Raw genomic sequence first — 20,365 nt, forward strand, 5'->3', positions numbered from 1 at the left:
TACTCTGTGAAACAGGTTTAAATATATCCGTGTGTGGTAAAGGTGGCCGACCTGTGATGTATTTCAGCGGGCGGGTACGGTCCTGATAAAATATTGGTTCGGGTGGACAGCGGGTGGATGACAACTTTGGTGATGCGGTTGATATACTTGCCTATCCGCGCATCTCTAATAGACAGTTACGACAGCCAATCAGATCACGAGTAGTTTAGGTAGCCTTACCTTAAACTTGACTGTTAATGGATACTCACTTTCCATGTGATTATCCAATCACAAGTTGTGATTTACAAAAGGTTAGGGTTAGTGGCACCGAAGCCAGAAATCAGAAATCACCTGTGCTCCCTTATTTATTAACCCACTAAGAAGGAGAGCAAAACATTGACTTGGTGGCTGATATATATTTGCAAGGCCATTTTTAAGAAAGATATTTAAAGAGAAACTCAATCTTGTGAGACGAGGTCGGCCAAGCCCAGAAGCTAGTTAAGCTGACCTGGCGGTGAAATGCCACTCAAATCAACCAACTACGAGCGGAACTACTGGCTTATAGGCCTTCAAATAGGTGTAACAAATTGTGAGTACAAATATTTTATTTCTTAACCTTTGATATGTTTTTACAAATATTTAAATTGTGACAGTACCACATAAGATATGTTTTAATTGCTGATGCAGGTTTATTGATTTTTAGCCCTTTTTGTACACCGTTGAAATTGTCTCATGCACAGTAGTGCGTAAATTGTGTTTCCGTATAGTATTACTCCAGCCGTGGTCCTATGGTGATATAAATTATGGTATTTTGAGAAGTATTTATTAAAGTCGGACTAAGTAGGACACCCACTGGGGTTCTCACTTCTCTGTGAACCGCTTTGAGGGTCTAGAAAAACGCCATACAGTATAAATCTAGTCCATTATTATTATACATCATTACACAAAAATACTTTGTCTGAACACAAGTATTTTGCACCTATCTATTTAAAAAGACAAGATGAACGCAAGCGATTTACTTAAAGATACAAGTGTTTAATGTCAAGAGCCAATTAAGCTCGTAAATTGAGGTACTCCTGTAGCACTACAGTGCATGCAGAAAGTATTCACAGCGCTTCAAAATTCCTCCAGACAATACCCCATAATAAGAATGTGAAAATATTGCTATTTTTTTTAATTTGCTTATTTATTAAAATAAAAAAAATACATATACATAAGTATTCACATCCTTTGCCAATATTTTGTTGATGCACCTTTGGCAGCAATTACACCCTCAAGTATTTTTAATATGATGTCACTAGCTTTACACACTTATCTTTGGGTAGTTTTGCCCATTCCTCTGTGCAGCACTTCTCAAGCTCCAGTTGAATAGGAAGCATTGGTTTTCATCTAGGATGTCTCTGTACATTGCTGCATTCATCTTAGTCTAGTCAGGGAGGTGACCAAGAACCCGATGGTTACTCTCTCAGAGCTACAGCGTTCCTCTGTGGCGTGAGGAAAACCCTCCAGAAGTACAACAATCTCTGCAGCATTCCACCAATCAAGTCTGTATGGTAAAGTGGCCAGACCAAATCATTTCTAAGAAAAAAAGTTTGCCAAATGCACTTGAAATACTTTCACCAATGAAAAACAAAACTATTTGTTCTGATGAGACAAACGTTGAACACTGGCGTGAATCCCAGGCATCATGTTTAGATAAAAACACGCCAATACCATCCCTATAGTGAAGCATGGTGGTGTGGGGAGACTAGTCAGGATAGAGGGAAAGATGAATGCAGCAATGTACAAAGATATCCTAGATGAAAACCAATGTTTCTCATCTAACCTGATGGAACTTAAAAAGTGCTGCAAAGACGAATGGGCAAAATTGCCCAAAGATAGGTGTACCAACCTTGTGGCATTGTATTAAAAAAACTTGAGGCTGTAATTGCTGCCAAAGGTGCATCAACAAAGTATTGAGCAAAGGCTGTGAATATGACTGTACATGTGATATCTTAGTTTTTTTTTTAATTTTTAATACATTTGCAACATTTAAAACAAAATAGGTGTTTCCAGATTGTCATTTTGGGGTATTGTCTGTTAAATTTTGACATGACAAAATGTGGAGAATGTGGAGCGCTGTGGATACATTTCGGATGCCCTGTACATTTGATCTCTTTGGTAAATGTTTGAAGGGCAAGGGGTTGTATTTACTAATAAAAACAACAACACAGCAGGAAGGTAGTGTGAGGAACAATTTTGTTGTCCTGGTGTGCATAAAGGCCTCTTCTGTGTTACTGTGTATGTACGATGTGAAGATTAAGGCTTGCTCAGTAAAGTAGCCTAGTGTCTGCCTGCAGCAAGAGCAGTCTTTGATTATTGAGAGTCTTTGTGCGACCAAGGCTTGTCTCCAGCCACAGCAGATGCTAAAGCAGAGCTCAAGTGGACACCTTGTTGATTTACAAGACTGCAAACTTCCTCTAAAGTTATCTGCAGGGCCAAAGGATCACAGAGGTGTCGCATATTGTCACTAGTTTTCAACACGTGCAGGAGAAAGGCAGCTCTGGTTAACAAGCCGCACATGGTGATGTGGAACTTGGGGTCCACCAGGAGAGTCAGCCGCTCAACTAGAAAGAGAAAGTTGTAATACAGAAAAAAAGTATTACATTTAATGTCATCCTTAAGAATGTGCAGTCTACTCCTACAAAAAGACATTGTATTCATAGCAGTAGTTCCCATACATTAATTTATTTAAAAATAAATACTTTTTTTTTTTTTTTTTACTTTTGGCAGTCCTAAATTTGAAAACAAAAGTTGAAAAAAAATTATTTTTAGGAAAAATATATTTTGCAATACTGTACATGATGCAACACTTCCTGCATTTTACCCAAGGTTAAAACGAACGTGATGCTAATTTCCGTTATCCCGTCAATGGGCTCGCGCAATGTAGGTGAGCATTAAGATAGCAGCATAAGGGCCAACCTTTATTTTGTATGGTTGCTTTGCTGTTTATTAAGTATATCTAGAACTTTGTAGGAAAGTTAATCATTCATGTGCACTTCATGTGTACATTAATGTACTTTCCTTTGTGTGCGTATTATAGTTTTACAGCAACTTCATTGTGGAGACAGTGGAGATCGGTTGAAAAAAAAACTCAAGTTGGAGCTTTTTCATTTCTATTTCAAAGGAATGTTTACATATCTGCCAAACTGAATTCCAACATTCATAGAGGGCAGCATAATATATGTAAACAGACCAGGGGTGTCCAAAGTGCAACCAGTGTTACATTGTAATAAAATAGGAAGCAACAATTGTAAAATACAGCCCAAGATATGTTGACATTGGAATAACTAATAGGTAATCTGTCCTTAAATATATGTGTACTGTTTTTTTTAGCCTTTTTAAGACAAAATACAAGTGTCAATTACACAAATTATACGATGACGTCATATAGACACAAAAAGATTACCAATCTGTGAGAAACAGTTAAGTATCACAAAAAAGACAGCTACCTGGCGGGAGGTCTTTGCACAGTGCAAGGTTGCCTAGCAGTTGAGCAGCGTTCTCCTCCGCCCATACCCTCAGGCTCTGTGCCAACAGCGGAGATTCGGAGTGTTTTTCCACCATACGTAGGAGGTAAGGCAACACATGCGCAGACATTACTGAAGGCTCTGCAAAAACGTTAGCATCATCTTGCTCGTAGAGGCTGCCACACCTAAGGAAGACACCATGTGATGGTTACAGTCATCCAAACAGATCTATTGTGAATTTGCCCAAGTAGCCCACCTGGGGTTTGCAGCATCTCCCAACACTGATCTCAGGTCAGAATGAGGCACATGAGACAGCAATGCCTCCATTGCTCCAGGAGTTTCCCAGCATTCCTCCAGCAGCAGGTCCAGCAGGAGCGGCACAGTCAGGTTGACCTGCATGAGGCAGACACTCCTCTGGCCTCCTCTTTTGGTATGATGCAGTAAGGAGATAAATCTGGCTGCTTTTGTCCTCACTAGTTGGCTTTGGTCCTGCAGCAAGTACAGGCCAGTGCTCAGCAACCTGCATGAGAGACATCCAACACTTTAAAGCATCGATTGCATTAAGGCATCAGTGGGGAAAACTGCTTTGAAATTCAAACAGTACTTGATGGTGATGGTTTGAGGAATGCGATTATGGCTCATTAGAGGAAGGCCAGCCACACGCAGAGCTTCAGCACAAGCTACCCTCAGAACCTCTGCAGAATTGGGGGACCGGTGAGACTCCAGAACACCACACCAGCGTTCGATCACTGAATCCTTAGGACTGTTATTTTTGTACAAGGTCAGTGAAGTAGTGCGATTATAAAATGTGTAGAAAAAAAAAGTGATGTCTGACCAATGGGAAAGCAGGAGACTTGCACCGTGCAGAGCTTGGGACAAAAAATCAGAACCACCTCTCTGATCCTCCAGGTCCTTCAACAACAAATCTACACACTCCAAGAGAACTGACTGGTCAAGAGAGGCTGGAAAAGGAGGAGAATCACCTCCGGTCATCACTGCTACTAATGCTGCAAGGTGGGCCCGGCGGTACTCCTCTCTGGGGGTCAACAAGGCTTCCCTGAGATTGGACTGCAGATAAAAGAAAAGAGAAAACTACTACTCTAACCATTGTAAATGAATACATTAGTATTAAATCAATACGGACTGCAGCAAAAAACATCCTCACTCTCAAAAAATATTTCCATACATTATTTTTGATTTGTTTGGTGAGTGATTTCTTTTAGAAATTAATTTTAAATTTGATAGACACCATGATATTTCCTGGAATTTGTCATGCATGCCAATATGCAGGCCAAAGAAAGCACTTTTTTAAAAATTTATTTTAAAGTAATTTTTTTCTCTAGTGGAAAAGCAATATGTTTTATTCAGCCTTCCGTCTTTTGACAGAATCTGTAAATCGTAAAACACTTAAAAACACACAAAATGTGTCAAATAAAACATTAAGCAAAGCAGCCACTAAATCCAATGTACAATAGGATACAAAAAAAGCCCCAGGCCGATGCTTGATATCTCGCTGAGAAATATTCTTTAAACCAAAAACACCATAGCAGTTTTTAATCTATTTGCCCACTCGGTCTGAGGGTATTCAGAACATATTTTAGCACACATAGGGCCTGATCTACTAAAGGTTTGCATGTATCAAACATGTGCTAGGTTGGTAGCTGATCTACTAAGCTTGGCGGCGGAGGATTGAGTCTCCTAAAAAAGCAAAAAAGGAACGCATTACATTTAGTGTCTGTCTTAATGAATATGCAGAATATGTGATAATTATCAGAACATCCACAATAGGAAGAAGAGATGCACATGTCAATTAGCACATGCATTGTGATTTATCAAGATGAAAACTGTTCTGTGGATGCAGTTTAGCTTTTGTATTTAGTCTGTCTGGAATGGCACAGTTACGCACGAATGGCCTTGCTGCAGTCAGAAAGAGGCCATGGCGACAAAGAGAGACACTTTTCCCTGATCGTGTCGACATTCAACATATTTCTGTCAGAAATAAAAATAGTAGACATACTTTATCTGTCCAGCAGTTCAATCTTTGAGCTGATGAGTAATTAGCAGCTGATTTGGAGAAAAATAAACATCAAAACCATGTCCTTGAGCATATTTGAACAGCGTTTTCATATATTCTAAATAACAATTCAGCATACCCGACCTTTTTGGAGTCCCTCGAGAGAGTACTGGAGAGTGCTCCTCAGGTGATTCCCTTGCTCTACTGGGGGACTTCAACGCTCACATTGGCAACAACATTAAGACCTGAAGAGGCGTGATTGAGAGAACAGCCACCCTGATCTGAACCAGAGTGGTGTTTTATTTTTAGACTTTTTTTGCCTGTCACAAATTGTCCATAACAAACACCATGTTCAAACATAAGGGTGTCCTTATGTGCAATTGGCACCAGAGCAACGTAGGCCGCAGTTCGATGATCGACTTTGTGGTTGTATTAAGGGATTTGCGGTTTCATGTTTTGGACACTCGGGTGAAGATAGGGCCGTAGCTTACAAAGGTGGGCGAGGAAGCCAGACAGACCTGGCACGCCCTTATGCATAGTGAGGGTCAGCTGGGAACGTCTGGCAGAGTCTCCCGTCAGAGAGTTTCAATTCCCAGCTCCGGAAGAACTTCAAACATGTTACAAGGGAGGCGCTAAACATAGAATCTGTGTTGACCATGTTCCATGGCACCCAATCGGAGCTTTGTCGAACCTGCTGGTGGACACCAGCGGTGAGGGATGCCGTCATGCTGAAGAAGTGACATCGGGTCGTTTTGACGCATGGAGGCAGTGGACAGATACCGACAGGCCAAGCGTTGTGCAGAGGCAAAAACTCAGACATGGGAATTGTTCGAGGAAGCCATGGTGTACGACTTCTGGACGGTTTTGAAATGATTCTGGACCACCATTCGCCGCCTCAAGAGGAGGAAGCAGTGCACTGTCAACACCGTGTATGGTGGGTATTGGTGTGATGCAGACGTTGATTGGGGATGTTTTGGGTCGATGGAAAGAATACTTCCAAGACCTCCTCAATCCCACCTACGCGTCTTCCAATGAGGAAGCAGTGCTTCGGGACTTTGTGGTGGGCTCTCCTATTTCTGAGGCTCAGGTTGCCGAAGTTAAGAAGCTCCTCTGTGGCAGGGCCCCAGGGGCTGTATTACATCCGCCGGGAGCTCCTTAAGACTCTGGTTGCTGTGGCGCTGTCGTTGTTGACATGAACCTGTAACATTGCGTGGACATCGAGGGGCAGCGTTTCCGGATTGGCAGACTGGGGTGGTGGCAGGGGCGGTTCTAGGCATGCTTATATGAGGGGGCAGTCAGAAATGTGAAGGGGGCATCATGTGTACACATCATGCTCCAGCACTTTTTTTTCTATGCTTATAGTAACGATGCTTTCTCCATTGAAATGGGTCTTTAGCTATGTGTCCAACCCCAACCTGGAGTAGTGGATTGCACTTTGTCAGGCCTCTACCTTCAGACCTGTCCAACTTGGGTGTCCCACCTGAAGACTAAGCTCCTGCTGGTATAGCTCTTACGGTCACTGAGGCACGCAAACCCCCTGACCACAATAAGGTGGCAATCCCTCAGGGGGGGAAACATTAACAGCGCTGCCATATTTCCAACAGGGGAAACAGAAGCAGGCGTCTCGCACCACAGAATACTCTAGCCATGGTCGTGTGCGGTACCAGGCAGGATTGAATGATCTTAATGTTGTACCAAATGCACGCTTTGGGTAGCCACCCAGTATTGACTGAGATGATGCATTGCCGTTTAAGTCACTGGGTAGCTGAGCAGGCTGCTTTGGGGGAGCGCTTGCTGGGGGGATGGAGGGAGCTGGTGCAGGAGAAACAGTGCTTGCTGGTGCTAAAGGTGCAGTATTGCTAGCTGCTGTCCCTGATGTACTAGCAGTAGCATCATTGCTACTACTACATGCAGGAGCAGGACTAGACTTTTTAAATACTCTGAAAATGGATGCATTACAGAGCATTAACTTTCTCTTTGTGAGCTGCTGGAAGCTGGAGCAGAAAACAAGTAAGCTTGAACAACAACAGAAAAAACTTGCTGTGATTACATGAAGAAAAACAACAACAGTACAGGACTACAGCCTGGGGCGGAGCTTTACGTAGGGGTCTGTCAGACACAGGTCACTTGTCTTAAGTTTGTCACATGCAGTGGACGTGGGCACTCATCTGGGCACAAAATTAATTCACTCCAATGTATGTGTGTTGCCCACTTGCTTGTAAATTGATGAAAACGGCTGTGTTTTTGTTTTTAGGTGTCTTGGTCATATCAAATGAAACTTATAATTTATTTATTACAAAATGTAGATTGAAACATTAAAGGTTGACTATGTAGAATTACAAGAAAAACAACAGAAAAATAATTCCAGCACTCGATTGCCAGACCGTTGCTAAGTAAAACGGGCCGTTGCTAGGGACTCCGCTCTGAACAGAGGACAGCAGAGGAGGACTGCTAAGCAGGATATATACCTTATGTTTCATTTTTCCTGACATTAACAGCATCATAAATGACTTGTAGCTTGTTACAAGGACAGTGGAGGCTCTCTGCCTTCCAAACCACTGCTGCTCAGAGCCTCCGCTGTCACTGCTCTCGTCAAGTTCCATCCATCCATCCATCCATCCATCATCTTCCGCTTATCCGAGGTCGGGTCGCGGGGGCAGCAGCCTAAGCAGGGAAGCCCAGACTTCCCTCTCTCCAGCCACTTCGTCTAGCTCTTCCCGGGGGATCCCGAGGCGTTCCCGGGCCAGCTGGGAGACATAGTCTTCCCAACGTGTCCTGGGTCTTCCCCGTGGCCTCCTACCAGCTGGACGTGCCCTAAACACCTCCCTAGGGAGGCGTTCGGGTGGCATCCTGATCAGGTTCCGAACCACCTCATCTGGCTCCTCTCGATGTGGAGGAGCAGCGGCTTTACGTTGAGCTCCTCCCGGATGGTTGAGCTTCTCACCCTATCTCTAAGGGAGAGCCCCGCCACCCGGCGGAGGAAACTCATTTCGGCCGCTTGTACCCGTGATCTTATCCTTTCGGTCATGACCCAAAGCTCATGACCATAGGTGAGGATGGGAACGTAGATCGACTGGTAAATTGAGAGCTTTGCCTTCCGGGTCAGCTCCTTCTTCACCACAACGGATCGATACAACGTCCGCATTACTGAAGACGCCGCACCGATCCGCCTGTCGATCTCACGATCCACTCTTCCCCCACTCGTGAACAAGACTCCTAGGTACTTGAACTCCTCCACTTGGGGCAGGGTCTCCTCCCCAACCCGGAGATGGCACTCCACCCTTTTCCGGGCGAGAACCATGGACTCGGACTTGGAGGGGCTGATTCTCATTCCGGTCGCTTCACACTCGGCTGCGAACCGATCCAGTGAGAACTGAAGACTCCGGCCAGATGAAGCCATCAGGACTACATCATCTGCAAAAAGCAGAGACCCAATCCCGTGGCCACCAAACCGGATCCCCTCAACGCCCTGGCTGCGCCTAGAAATTCTGTCCATAAAAGTTATGAACAGAATCGGTGACAAAGGACAGCCTTGGCGCAGTCCAACCCTCACTGGAAACGTGTCCGACTTACTGCCAGCAATGCGGACCAAGCTCTGACACTGATCATACAGGGAGCGGACTGCCACAATAAGACAGTCCGGTACCCCATACTCTCTGAGCACTCCCCACAGGACTTCCCGAGGCACACGGTCGAATGCCTTCTCCAAGTCCACAAAGCACATGTAGACTGGTTGGGCAAACTCCCATGCACCCTCAAGAACCCTGCCAAGAGTATAGAGCTGGTCCACAGTTCCACGACCAGGACGAAAACCACACTGTTCCTCCTGAATCCGAGGTTCGACTATCCGGCGAAGCCTCCTCTCCAGTACACCTGAATAAACCTTACCGGGAAGGCTGAGGAGTGTGATCCCACAATAGTTGGAACACACCCTCCGGTCCCCCTTCTTAAAGAGAGGGACCACCACCCCGGTCTGCCAATCCAGAGGTACCGCCCCCGATGTCCACGCGATGCTGCAGAGTCTTGTCAACCAAGACAGCCCCACAGCATCCAGAGCCTTAAGGAACTCTGGGCGGATCTCATCCACCCCCGGGGCCTTGCCGCCGAGGAGCTTTTTAACTACCTCAGCGACCTCAGCCCTAGAAATAGGAGAGTCCACCACAGATTCCCCAGGCACCGCTTCCTCAAAGGAAGACGTGTTGGTGGGATTTAGGAGGTCTTCGAAGTATTCCCTGAGCACTCCCCACAGGACTTCCCGAGGCACACGGTCGAATGCCTTCTCCAAGTCCACAAAGCACATGTAGACTGGTTGGGCAAACTCCCATGCACCCTCAAGAACCCTGCCAAGAGTATAGAGCTGGTCCACAGTTCCACGACCAGGACGAAAACCACACTGTTCCTCCTGAATCCGAGGTTCGACTATCCGGCGAAGCCTCCTCTCCAGTACACCTGAATAAACCTTACCGGGAAGGCTGAGGAGTGTGATCCCACAATAGTTGGAACACACCCTCCGGTCCCCCTTCTTAAAGAGAGGGACCACCACCCCGGTCTGCCAATCCAAAGGTACCGCCCCCGATGTCCACGCGATGCTGCAGAGTCTTGTCAACCAAGACAGCCCCACAGCATCCAGAGCCTTAAGGAACTCTGGGCGGATCTCATCCACCCCCGGGGCCTTGCCGCCGAGGAGCTTTTTAACTACCTCAGCGACCTCAGCCCTAGAAATAGGAGAGTCCACCACAGATTCCCCAGGCACCGCTTCCTCAAAGGAAGACGTGTTGGTGGGATTTAGGAGGTCTTCGAAGTATTCCCTGAGCACTCCCCACAGGACTTCCCGAGGCACACGGTCGAATGCCTTCTCCAAGTCCACAAAGCACATGTAGACTGGTTGGGCAAACTCCCATGCACCCTCAAGAACCCTGCCAAGAGTATAGAGCTGGTCCACAGTTCCACGACCAGGACGAAAACCACACTGTTCCTCCTGAATCCGAGGTTCGACTATCCGGCGAAGCCTCCTCTCCAGTACACCTGAATAAACCTTACCGGGAAGGCTGAGGAGTGTGATCCCACAATAGTTGGAACACACCCTCCGGTCCCCCTTCTTAAAGAGAGGGACCACCACCCCGGTCTGCCAATCCAAAGGTACCGCCCCCGATGTCCACGCGATGCTGCAGAGTCTTGTCAACCAAGACAGCCCCACAGCATCCAGAGCCTTAAGGAACTCTGGGCGGATCTCATCCACCCCCGGGGCCTTGCCGCCGAGGAGCTTTTTAACTACCTCAGCGACCTCAGCCCTAGAAATAGGAGAGTCCACCACAGATTCCCCAGGCACCGCTTCCTCAAAGGAAGACGTGTTGGTGGGATTTAGGAGGTCTTCGAAGTATTCCCTCCACCGATCCACAACATCCGCAGTTGAAGTCAGCAGAACACAATCCGCACCATACACGGTGTTGATAGTGCACTGCTTCCCCTTCCTGAGGCGGCGGACGGTGGTCCAGAATCGCTTCGAAGCCGTCCGGAAGTCGTTTTCCATGGCTTCCCCGAACTCTTTCCATGTCCGAGTTTATGCCTCCGCGACCGCTAAAGCTGCACACCGCTTGGCCTGTCGGTACCCGTCCACTGCCTCCGGAGTCCTATGAGCCAAAAGAACCCGATAGGACTCCTTCTTCAGCTTGACGGCATCCCTCACTGCTGGTGTCCACCAACGGGTTCTGGGATTACCGCCACGACAGGCACCAACAACCTTGCGGCCACAGCTCCAATCAGCCGCCTCGATAATAGAGGTTCGGAACATGGTCCACTCGGACTCAATGTCCCGCACCTCCCTCGTGACATGTTCAAAGTTCTCCCGGAGGTGTGAATTGAAACTCTCTGACAGGAGACTCTGCCAGACGTTCCCAGCAGACCCTCACAATGTGCTTGGGCCTGCCAGGTCTGTCCGGCATCCTCCCCCACCATCGCAGCCAACTCACCACCAGGTGGTGATCGGTAGAAAGCTCCGCCCCTCTCTTCACCCGAGTGTCCAGAACATGAGGCCGCAAATCCGATGACACAACTACAAAGTCGATCATGGAACTGCGGCCTAGGGTGTCCTGGTGCCAAGTGCACATATGGACACCCTTATGTTTGAACATGGTGTTTGTTATGGACAATCCGTGACGAGCAAAAAAGTCCAATAACAAAACACCACTCGGGTTTAGATCCGGGCGACCATTCTTCCCAATCACGCCTCTCCAGGTTTCACTGTTGTTGCCAACATGAGCGTTGAAGTCCCACAGTAGGACAAGGGAATCACCCGGGGGAGCACTTTCCAGTACTCCATCGAGTGTACCCAAAAAGGGTGGGTATTCTGAACTGCTGTTTGGTGCGTAAGCACAAACAACAGTCAGGACCCATCCCCCCACCCGAAGGCGAAGGGAAGCTACCCTCTCGTCCACTGGGTTGAACTCAAACGTGCAAGCTTTGAGCCGGGGGGCAACGAGAATTGCCACCCCAGCCCGTCGCCTCTCACTGCCGGCAACGCCAGAGTGGAAGAGGGTCCAGTCCCTCTCGAGAGAACTGGTTCCAGAGCCCTTGCTGTGCGTCTCTACCTCGCGGACTAGCTCAGGCTCCTTCCCCCCCAGTGAGGTGACGTTCCACGTCCCAAGAGCTAGCTTCTGTAGCCGAGGATCGGACCGCCAAGTGCCCTGCCTTCGGCTGCCGCCCAGCTCACAATGCACCCGACCTCCATGGCCCCTCCTATGAGTGGTGAGCCCATTGGAGGGATGACCCACGTTGCCTCTTCGGGCTGTGCCCGGCCACCAGGCGCTCGCCATCGTGCCCCAACTCCGGGCCTGGCTCCAGAGCGGGGCCCCGGTGACCCGCGTCCGGGCGAGGGAAATCTGAGTTCCTTTTGTTGTAATTCCATAGAAGTCTTTGAGTTGCTCTTTGTCTGATCACTCAACTGTCACTGCTCTCGTCAAGTTGTAAAAAAAAAAAAAAAAAAAAAAAAGGAACTCCGTAGCACCGAAAGTCCGCATGACAGATAAGACTTCACAAGTACACCCATCCTAACAAGTATATGATAAATGTAGACAACTTTTCCTTTTCTTTTACTTTCATACTGCAACAGTAGAGCCGGCCATGGGTGGTGGTTCCTTTAATTAAAAAGGGGAACGAAAGGATGTGTTCCAACTATTGTGGGATCACACTCCTAAGCCTTCCCAGTAAGGTCTTTTCAGGTGCATTTTACCCAAGGTTAAAACGACCGTGATGAGGAGGCTATGCCAGATAGTTAAACCTCGGATTCAGGAGGAACAGTGTGGAACTGAGGACCAACTCTATACTCATGGCAGTGTCCTTGAGGGTGCATGGTAGTTTGCCCAACAGGTCTGCATGTTCTTTATAGACTTGGAGAAGGCATTCCACCGTGTCCCTCGGAAATACCTGTGGAGAGTGCTCAGAGAGTATGGGGTATCGGACCACCTGACTGTGGCGGTCCGCTCCATGTATGATTATTGTCAAAGGTTGGTCCGCATTGCGGGCTGTAAATTGGACCCGTTTTCAGTAGGTTGGACTACGCCAGGGCTAATCTTTTGTCACAGATTCGGTTTACAACCTTAATGAACAGAATTTTTAGCATAGTGAGGACGTTAAAGGAATCCGGTTTGGTGGCTGCAGGATTAGCCATTTGCTTTTTGTGGATAATATGGTCCTGCTGGCTTTATCTAGCCAGGATCTTCAGCTCTCACTGTATTGGCTCGCAGCTGAGTGTAAAGCGACTGGAATGAAAATCAGCAATCCCAAGTTCGAGTCCATAGTTCTTGCCCGGAAAAGGGTGTAATGTTATTTCCAGGTTGGGAAGGAGATTTTTCCCCAAGTGGAGGAGTTCAAGTATCTTGGGTTCTTGTTCACAAGTAAGGGAAGAGTGGATAGTGAGATCAATAGGCAGATCGGCGCAGCATCTGCAGTAATGCGGACCATGCATCGGTCCATCGTTGTGGTGAAAAAAGAGCTAAGCCAGAAGGCTAAGCTCTCAATTTGTAGGCTTATCAACGCCTACAACTGCCAGCACTAAAAGATGAGCCTGTTTTGATGCTAAGATAAATGTTATGTTGCATTATATTTTTCATCACATTGTGAAAATTTTAATTTTCCTGAAGGAACTCTCCTGAAGGAATCAATAAAGTACTATCTATCTATCTATCTATCTATCTATCTATCTATCTATATGTATTGTATTTCTTTTAAATTGTAATTTTACTGCCTTTTTTACATTATGGCCAGGGGGCTTCAGATGAAAACTAGCCTTCTGACTAATTCTGGCTTTTTTAACCATGTGTAGTCATTAGTTTTGTGAAATTGCATTGTCCCCTTTTTAAAAAAAAAAAATAATAATAATAATAATAATAATGATAATAATAATAATTTACCGGTCTATTTCCCTATCCTCACCTATGGTCATGAGCTTTGGGTTATAACTGAAAGGAAAAGATCACGGGTACAAGCGGACGAAATGAGTTTCCTCCGACAGATGGCAGGGCTCTCCCTTTGAGATAGGGTAAGTCCCCTGATCCTTCACATCGAGAAGAGACAGATGAGCTGGTTTGGGCATCTGGACAGAATGCCCCCGAGCACCTCCCTGGGGAGATGTTTAGTGCGCGTCAGACCAGTAGGAGACCACGGGGAAGACCCAGGACACAGTGGAGAGACTATGTCTCTCAGCTGGCCTGGAATCCCAGAGAAGAGCTGGACGAAAAATCTGGAGAGAGGGAAGTCTATGCTGCCCCCGAAATCCGACTTCAGATAAGGGGAGGAAGGTGGATTGCAAAACAGCACATGTTGAAGCATGATAACATAAATCTGGAGGGAAATGAGTCGCTCTTTGGTGACAGCCCTTATAGTACATGTAAAACCTAACTTAAATAGGGCAGTCTGCACTACTTTTGCACTTTGTATCCATTATACATGCGGTCTTAGTAATCACTTGCAAAACGCCCACTAAAAGTACACACAATTTTACAGTTTGCACACGCTTTTTAGCACAATGTCATTTGGATCTTGGTAGATTAGGCCCATAATGTGCAGACAATTACACTAATCTTTAAGATTAGAATGTTTCATATGGTAAAAGCAAAAACTAAATATATTTTGATCTTTGTTATAAAACTTGTTTTTTCAAATTTGCCATCCCGTAACTCACCTGCAACACATTCTGTATCAACTCTTTCAAGTGGATAACCAGCGAAGTCTGGGAATCTTCTAACCACCTGACCAGCGACACTTTTAGATCACAGCTTGCTGTTGTAAAAGTTTCCCAGATATCACATGCCCTCTTGTGGTCTGCACATAGAAACTGGATGGCTTGTTGATGAGAAGAAGACAACCCAATCTGAAAAAAAAACAACTAATAATGGTAAGACTGTCCTGTATCACAGGAATAGAAACAGTTTAAATCGCTTATAAATAGGGCTGGGCGATTATATGATTGTGACCATTGATCATCTGATAATGTGAGTTTGATCACTGTGATCAGCTGTTAGCATATGTCCTTGATCAAAATTGTTTTGTTCAGTTTAATTTTATTACGAACATGCATACAATACAATGTAATGCATCACATATTTCCAGTTGTTTCATTACAGCACGTCCAAAAATGAGTAGGAAGAAGATGATCTTATTTAATCCTACCCCTTTTCATACCATATAATTTTTTTCCCATTTCCTTGTTCTTTGTAACAGAACAGATAATAAATAAATAATGCATAACCAATATACCATAGTAATAAACAAATATTAAATACATAAATAATCTTTATAAAAAAAAAAAGGGTTCAAGTAATTCATCATAATTTTTGTTCTGTGTACTTTGTGAACACTTGTCATTTAAACAGTCTCTGCCTGAATCATATTGGTGCTTTGTTTGATTTCTTTGGTTAATCCTTTCAATAATCTCATTTCACATACAGATATGCTAAAGGTTTTAAGTGTTGTATGAGCATACAAATGACATGGAAATGTCTGTTTGAAGTTAACCACAGTAGGAAACAGTAGGGAAACAACAATGCTCGGTATAATCCTCCAGGGAACAATCCACCTTTACTGACTGTGATCCTGTGTGTGTCTTTACGTTTGCGTGTGTTTATGTGAAACTGTGTCCGTGTGGGCGATCTACCCTTCTACCATCACAATGGGATTAATGCTCAATCCGCTATGTGCCTCTTCATACACAGCTGGAAGTGCAACCCAGAAGAACAAAATAAAGAAATATGACTAAGACTAGCATAGAAGTTGAAACATATAATTTAAAAAGAGCAGTGACTTTAGTTTCACTATCTGCTGCAGCTCCCCAGTAATCCTGCCCTGAATGCAAACTTGCAAGCACTCACAACACGTCTAGGTGACTGTATTGGTCTTGACTAGAAGAATCAACACACCCACTAATTTATTCAGAAAAGGCATTTTCATATCTAAATATTTTTTAATCAGACATTTTGTCTGCAAAGATTCCACTCCACTAATATAACATGTACTAAAAGAACTTTGTGTTCTTTTTGTTTGTTTGTGGATTAAAAAAGTGTTCCTGAAATAATCATTAGACTTGTTTTATGTGTTGGTATTTTGCAGTACCTCAAATTCAAATTGCACTTTAATGAAATTTCATTCATTATAAGATAGAGTATTTCAGTAATATTCTAAAAACTCCACAATCTGGGAAACCGCTGACCATTTGCCAAAGGACTGGTGAGAAGCACCAATGTATACAAGTAATTAAAGAAAACAAATATCAATTTACCATTTGAAAGTGATGTTAAGTAAATGTTAACTTGAAATAAAAGTCTTATAGTATTCACTACACCGATGATAATTTTTTTTACTGCAGAAGGTTTGTGAGGACAAGGAAAAAACAAAATAACTTTGAGAAGAAAAACTGTTGTTCTCTTGAGCCCCGCAAAACGTACCAAAAAAGAAGCAAAACCGTGGCCCTAAAACCAGACAGACTTCACAGGTACACCAAAAGTGTAACGGTGCAGGTATATGAATAAAATAACAGCTGTCAGCATAAATTGCCTCTATCAAACATGGTGAAAATGTATTTTACAAGATACTACAGTAGTAAACAGTAGCGATGTGGTTCCTGCACGGGACAATCCGCTTTTATAAAAAAAAAAATATGGTGGTATTTATCAAGATCGGATGATATGAAAAAATTGTGGTCATTCTTTTTTTCCATATCACACAGTTCTACTTATAAATAACTACATATTCCTCGAAAAGGGCCGTCAACCTTGTTTTAATAGTGGGCTACTGTACATTACATCATCTTTAACAACGGATATATTAAGAGGGCTGTCTACATACCCAAGGATTCCACCCACCCTGCGCAGCCTTTCTGTAATCTCCTCCCCTCCGGCAGGAGGCTGCGGAGCATTATTACCACCAGTGAGGACCAGCTTCTTTCCGGAAGCTGTTAAAAGTGCTGAGCTCCAATGGCGATCCGTGGCAATGTAAACTATTTTGTCTGAACTTTAGACTCTAAAGACTACTCTTCATCAGAAGGGACACAGTTTGACAGTAACCTTTCCATCAGATTGGCTCTAAACAGGAGACAAAAGTAAGTGACCAATAAAAAAGGAGGTCAGCTGCTGGGCCGTTTATTCTATTCAATGCCTACCCCTAAGTGCCAAAAATGTAATAAAAAATAAGGATCACGCACGCAGGCAGAGTGTGGGTATTTTTGGCACTGTTTTGACGCCATATGCATTCTCCAAATACAGTATGTTGAACTGGGCTTTTGCTGTCATTGTTTTTACATTCTATTTTCACCACGATATCAATCTATTCTATTCTATATTTGTGTAGCTATCATGTATTTATTCATATATATATATATATATATATATATATATATATATATATATATATATATAATCTACGATATTTAAAACCTACTCTATTTATAGACCATTCTATTTAAATTATCATGTACAGTTGTGCCTTGTTTATTGCTGATAATTGGTTACGGACATTACCCTTACAAGGTTAACAAATTTCCAGGAAGTAAGAATTATTACTTAATTATTAATTGATTTAGAACTAAAAAAACTGTAGAATATGCTTGAAAAAATATCAAAACAAAATATGCGATGTGGTGAAGTGGCAATATTTGAAACGCGATGTGGCGAGGGACTGTAATCTATGTAAGATTTACTCCTATTAAATATGGCACTTATTGCCTACTCTAATAATAACCTATGATATTTATAACCCACCATTTGTTCTGGGATATAGAGGGCACCGGTACTTAAGCCGCACACACCAAATTTGAGAAGAAAATATTTTTTTTACATATTCTAGCCCCACCGGACTCTAAGCTGTAGATATATACTGGTACGAAAGATTTTGTAAATATTTATTTCCATACCATAATTATTTCCAAATGGTTCATGTAACATGGCAGTAAAACGGCTGATAAAAAAACAAAAAACAGAAGTCATTGTCATGGAGCCACAAGCTGCAGAGGCTAGCTCTCCAATTAGCTAAACCGACTCAGTAACTGCACGGTGACGTTTTGGTGAATTTACAAAACTGAAAGAATCCAAAAATAATGCCAATGTAAGTTAGTAATACTGACAGACACTTGTAAACGGGTTAGCATATTCATTAATGCTAACGACGTTAGCTTGGTTAAATTAAGATAATACGTAGCAATATGCATGGAAACACTCTTACAGACATCGCATGTGGGAAGGTTTAGTAAGTATGATTTGTTTAATTGTATTGTAAGATTTACAAACATTGCTTGAAGTGATGAATGAATAATCTTTACGAACAGTAACGCTATGGACGGTTTTATTTCCTGTTCAAGGCAAGAAACAGGACATACATTTTCAACCGGCAGCACCTGCAATGAGCAAACTTTTTCAAAAGATGGCGCCATAGCACAGACAATAACATATTTTCAGTGTCTCTGTGGGTGTAATATGAAAACCAGGGGTCTCAGACACGCGGCCTCTGGGCCAATTGCGGCCCGCGAGACGTTATTTTGCGGCCCCCACCTTAATATGAAAGTTTAATGTAAGTGCGGCCCGCAAGTTTTATATGAATGGCGCTTGACAGCATTGTGTTATTTGAGTCCAACATGGCTCTTTCAACATTCTGGGTTGCCTACCCGTGCGCTAGTGGAAAAGCGGCAAGAGAGTTAAAGTGACAGAGCCGTTGCCATGGAGACAAGGCTTTTCTTACGTGCCCGGCTGCAGTCACACTGCGACACCTGTCTGTCAGTAATAACAGTCCCCGATAACCTGGACCAATTCAAACCGTTATTTTTCTTTTATTATTGTTTAATTTGCTTTGTCTCACACGATGAACACTACATATATTTCTATATGATGTTATTTCCTGGCTATTATCCGCCGACCGCTGTGTTGCTGTAGGGAGGAGGGAAAGCGGAATGACACACATTGCGGAAATAACATTATTCTACGTGCGTCGGGTAATTACAAATTTATTGCATGCTGAGGAGTATGCACATTTTTTTTTAGGAAATCTTTTCTTGCGGCCCAGTTTCACCCAGACTCTGCATCCAGTGGCCCCCAGGTAAAGTGAGTTTGAGACCCCTGATGAAAACTATTTGCTGAATACAAAACATAATCGCTGTTAGCAAAGAATAATTAATAAATTAGCCGGACAATTTTATAAGCCCCAGGATTCAAAGCATTAGAAAAAAGTAGCGTCTTATAATCCATAAAATACGGTACTCTATTTATATGTTATATAATTAGAATTATTATGTACATACTGTCGTTCTTGGGGTACTCATTGTGTTAAATCTAGGCCCTTAGGTACTAAATTCCGCACAAGTTTGTGTGTGCTGGCATGACAATACATTTCCTTGAATTTATTACGGTTGCACTCAGACGGCTGCCTGTAGCTTGGAGACAATATACATGTGTAATAGCCTCATGATATCATTTTCTTTTTGGTCACTGGCGAGCATTGCTTGACTTAGCTCTCAATCAACGGGGAATTGTGGTCGCTGGCTACGACCTAAGTTACATTAACATGTTGGTACAGTAGCTGTATGCAATATGTATCACACACCTGAAGTCCCTGTTGAGTTCTTCCAAGGTCAAGAACGAGAATGTCAAAGAGCTTTGACAAAAAAGTCTCACGGCAACTTTTTCTTATCAACTCCACCACAGCGACATATGCAGCTCTCACCAGAGGGCAGCGCTGATCGTTGGTGGCGAGCCACACTGATGACTCGACAGCACTCACCACTGCGTGGAACTCTGCTGCAAATACGCTGTGAACACAGACACATCAGGATATGGTAAATGAATGATGCTATCTCTAATTGTCTCACCAGTCTATACTGAGAGCTCGGTCCAACAGAGCTTTAATGTGCAGCAGCTGTCCGTGGAGCAAGTTGTGACAGCAATGCTCTGGTGTACGGGGCAACTGGGCCGTCAGCTTGATGAGGATGTTCATGTACTCTGAGAGGGGAGTCATGGCGACCAGCGCCTTTGAGGCCATCACTCTTACACTGTAAATGGGACTGGCAGACAGCTGGAGTAGAGGAGGTAGGAAGTCTGCCAGTGTTCTGGTGGGATTAAAAAAAAAAAAATCAGGCACACACAATCATACTTTTAAGACAGTGATTCTCAAACTGTGGTACGCAAAAAAGAATCAGTTAACTATTTAAACAATGTGTTACTGTTCAAACTGTGTGTAATGTTACAGTGACTAAAATATTAAATATACTTGTTCAATAAAACCTCTGCCTTGTTTTTAATGAATACTTAGGCCTACAAATCTAATGTATTGTTGGTCATCATGGTGGTACTTGGAGAGCCAAGTGTTTTCTGAGGTGGTATTTGCAGAA

General features: G+C 44.1%; 1 protein-coding gene and 1 long non-coding RNA gene across 2 annotated transcripts in view; one reads left to right on the plus strand and one right to left on the minus strand.

Moving 5' to 3' along the window:
- The first annotated feature begins 304 nt into the window (after positions 1-304).
- LOC133556552 (uncharacterized) lies at positions 305-20,251 on the plus strand. Its single transcript, XR_009807546.1, has 3 exons — positions 305-568; positions 19,683-19,813; positions 19,891-20,251. It is a non-coding gene; the product is annotated as an uncharacterized LOC133556552 (long non-coding RNA).
- Positions 567-20,365, minus strand: part of si:ch211-225b11.4 (tRNA (32-2'-O)-methyltransferase regulator THADA) — a 46,299-nt gene continuing 26,500 nt past the window's right edge. The window contains exons 24-31 of the mRNA XM_061906571.1: positions 19,847-20,083; positions 19,582-19,786; positions 14,681-14,869; positions 4,324-4,556; positions 4,093-4,251; positions 3,745-4,008; positions 3,471-3,673; positions 567-2,585 (exon numbers count right to left, since the gene is read on the minus strand). Coding sequence (XP_061762555.1) covers positions 2,335-2,585; positions 3,471-3,673; positions 3,745-4,008; positions 4,093-4,251; positions 4,324-4,556; positions 14,681-14,869; positions 19,582-19,786; positions 19,847-20,083 — 1,741 coding nt within the window. The 3' untranslated portion in view covers positions 567-2,334. The remainder of the gene's footprint in view (positions 2,586-3,470; positions 3,674-3,744; positions 4,009-4,092; positions 4,252-4,323; positions 4,557-14,680; positions 14,870-19,581; positions 19,787-19,846; positions 20,084-20,365) is intronic.

The sequence above is a fragment of the Nerophis ophidion genome, linkage group LG07 (assembly GCF_033978795.1).
Source record: "Nerophis ophidion isolate RoL-2023_Sa linkage group LG07, RoL_Noph_v1.0, whole genome shotgun sequence".
In the NCBI taxonomy this organism is placed as follows: domain Eukaryota; kingdom Metazoa; phylum Chordata; class Actinopteri; order Syngnathiformes; family Syngnathidae; genus Nerophis; species Nerophis ophidion.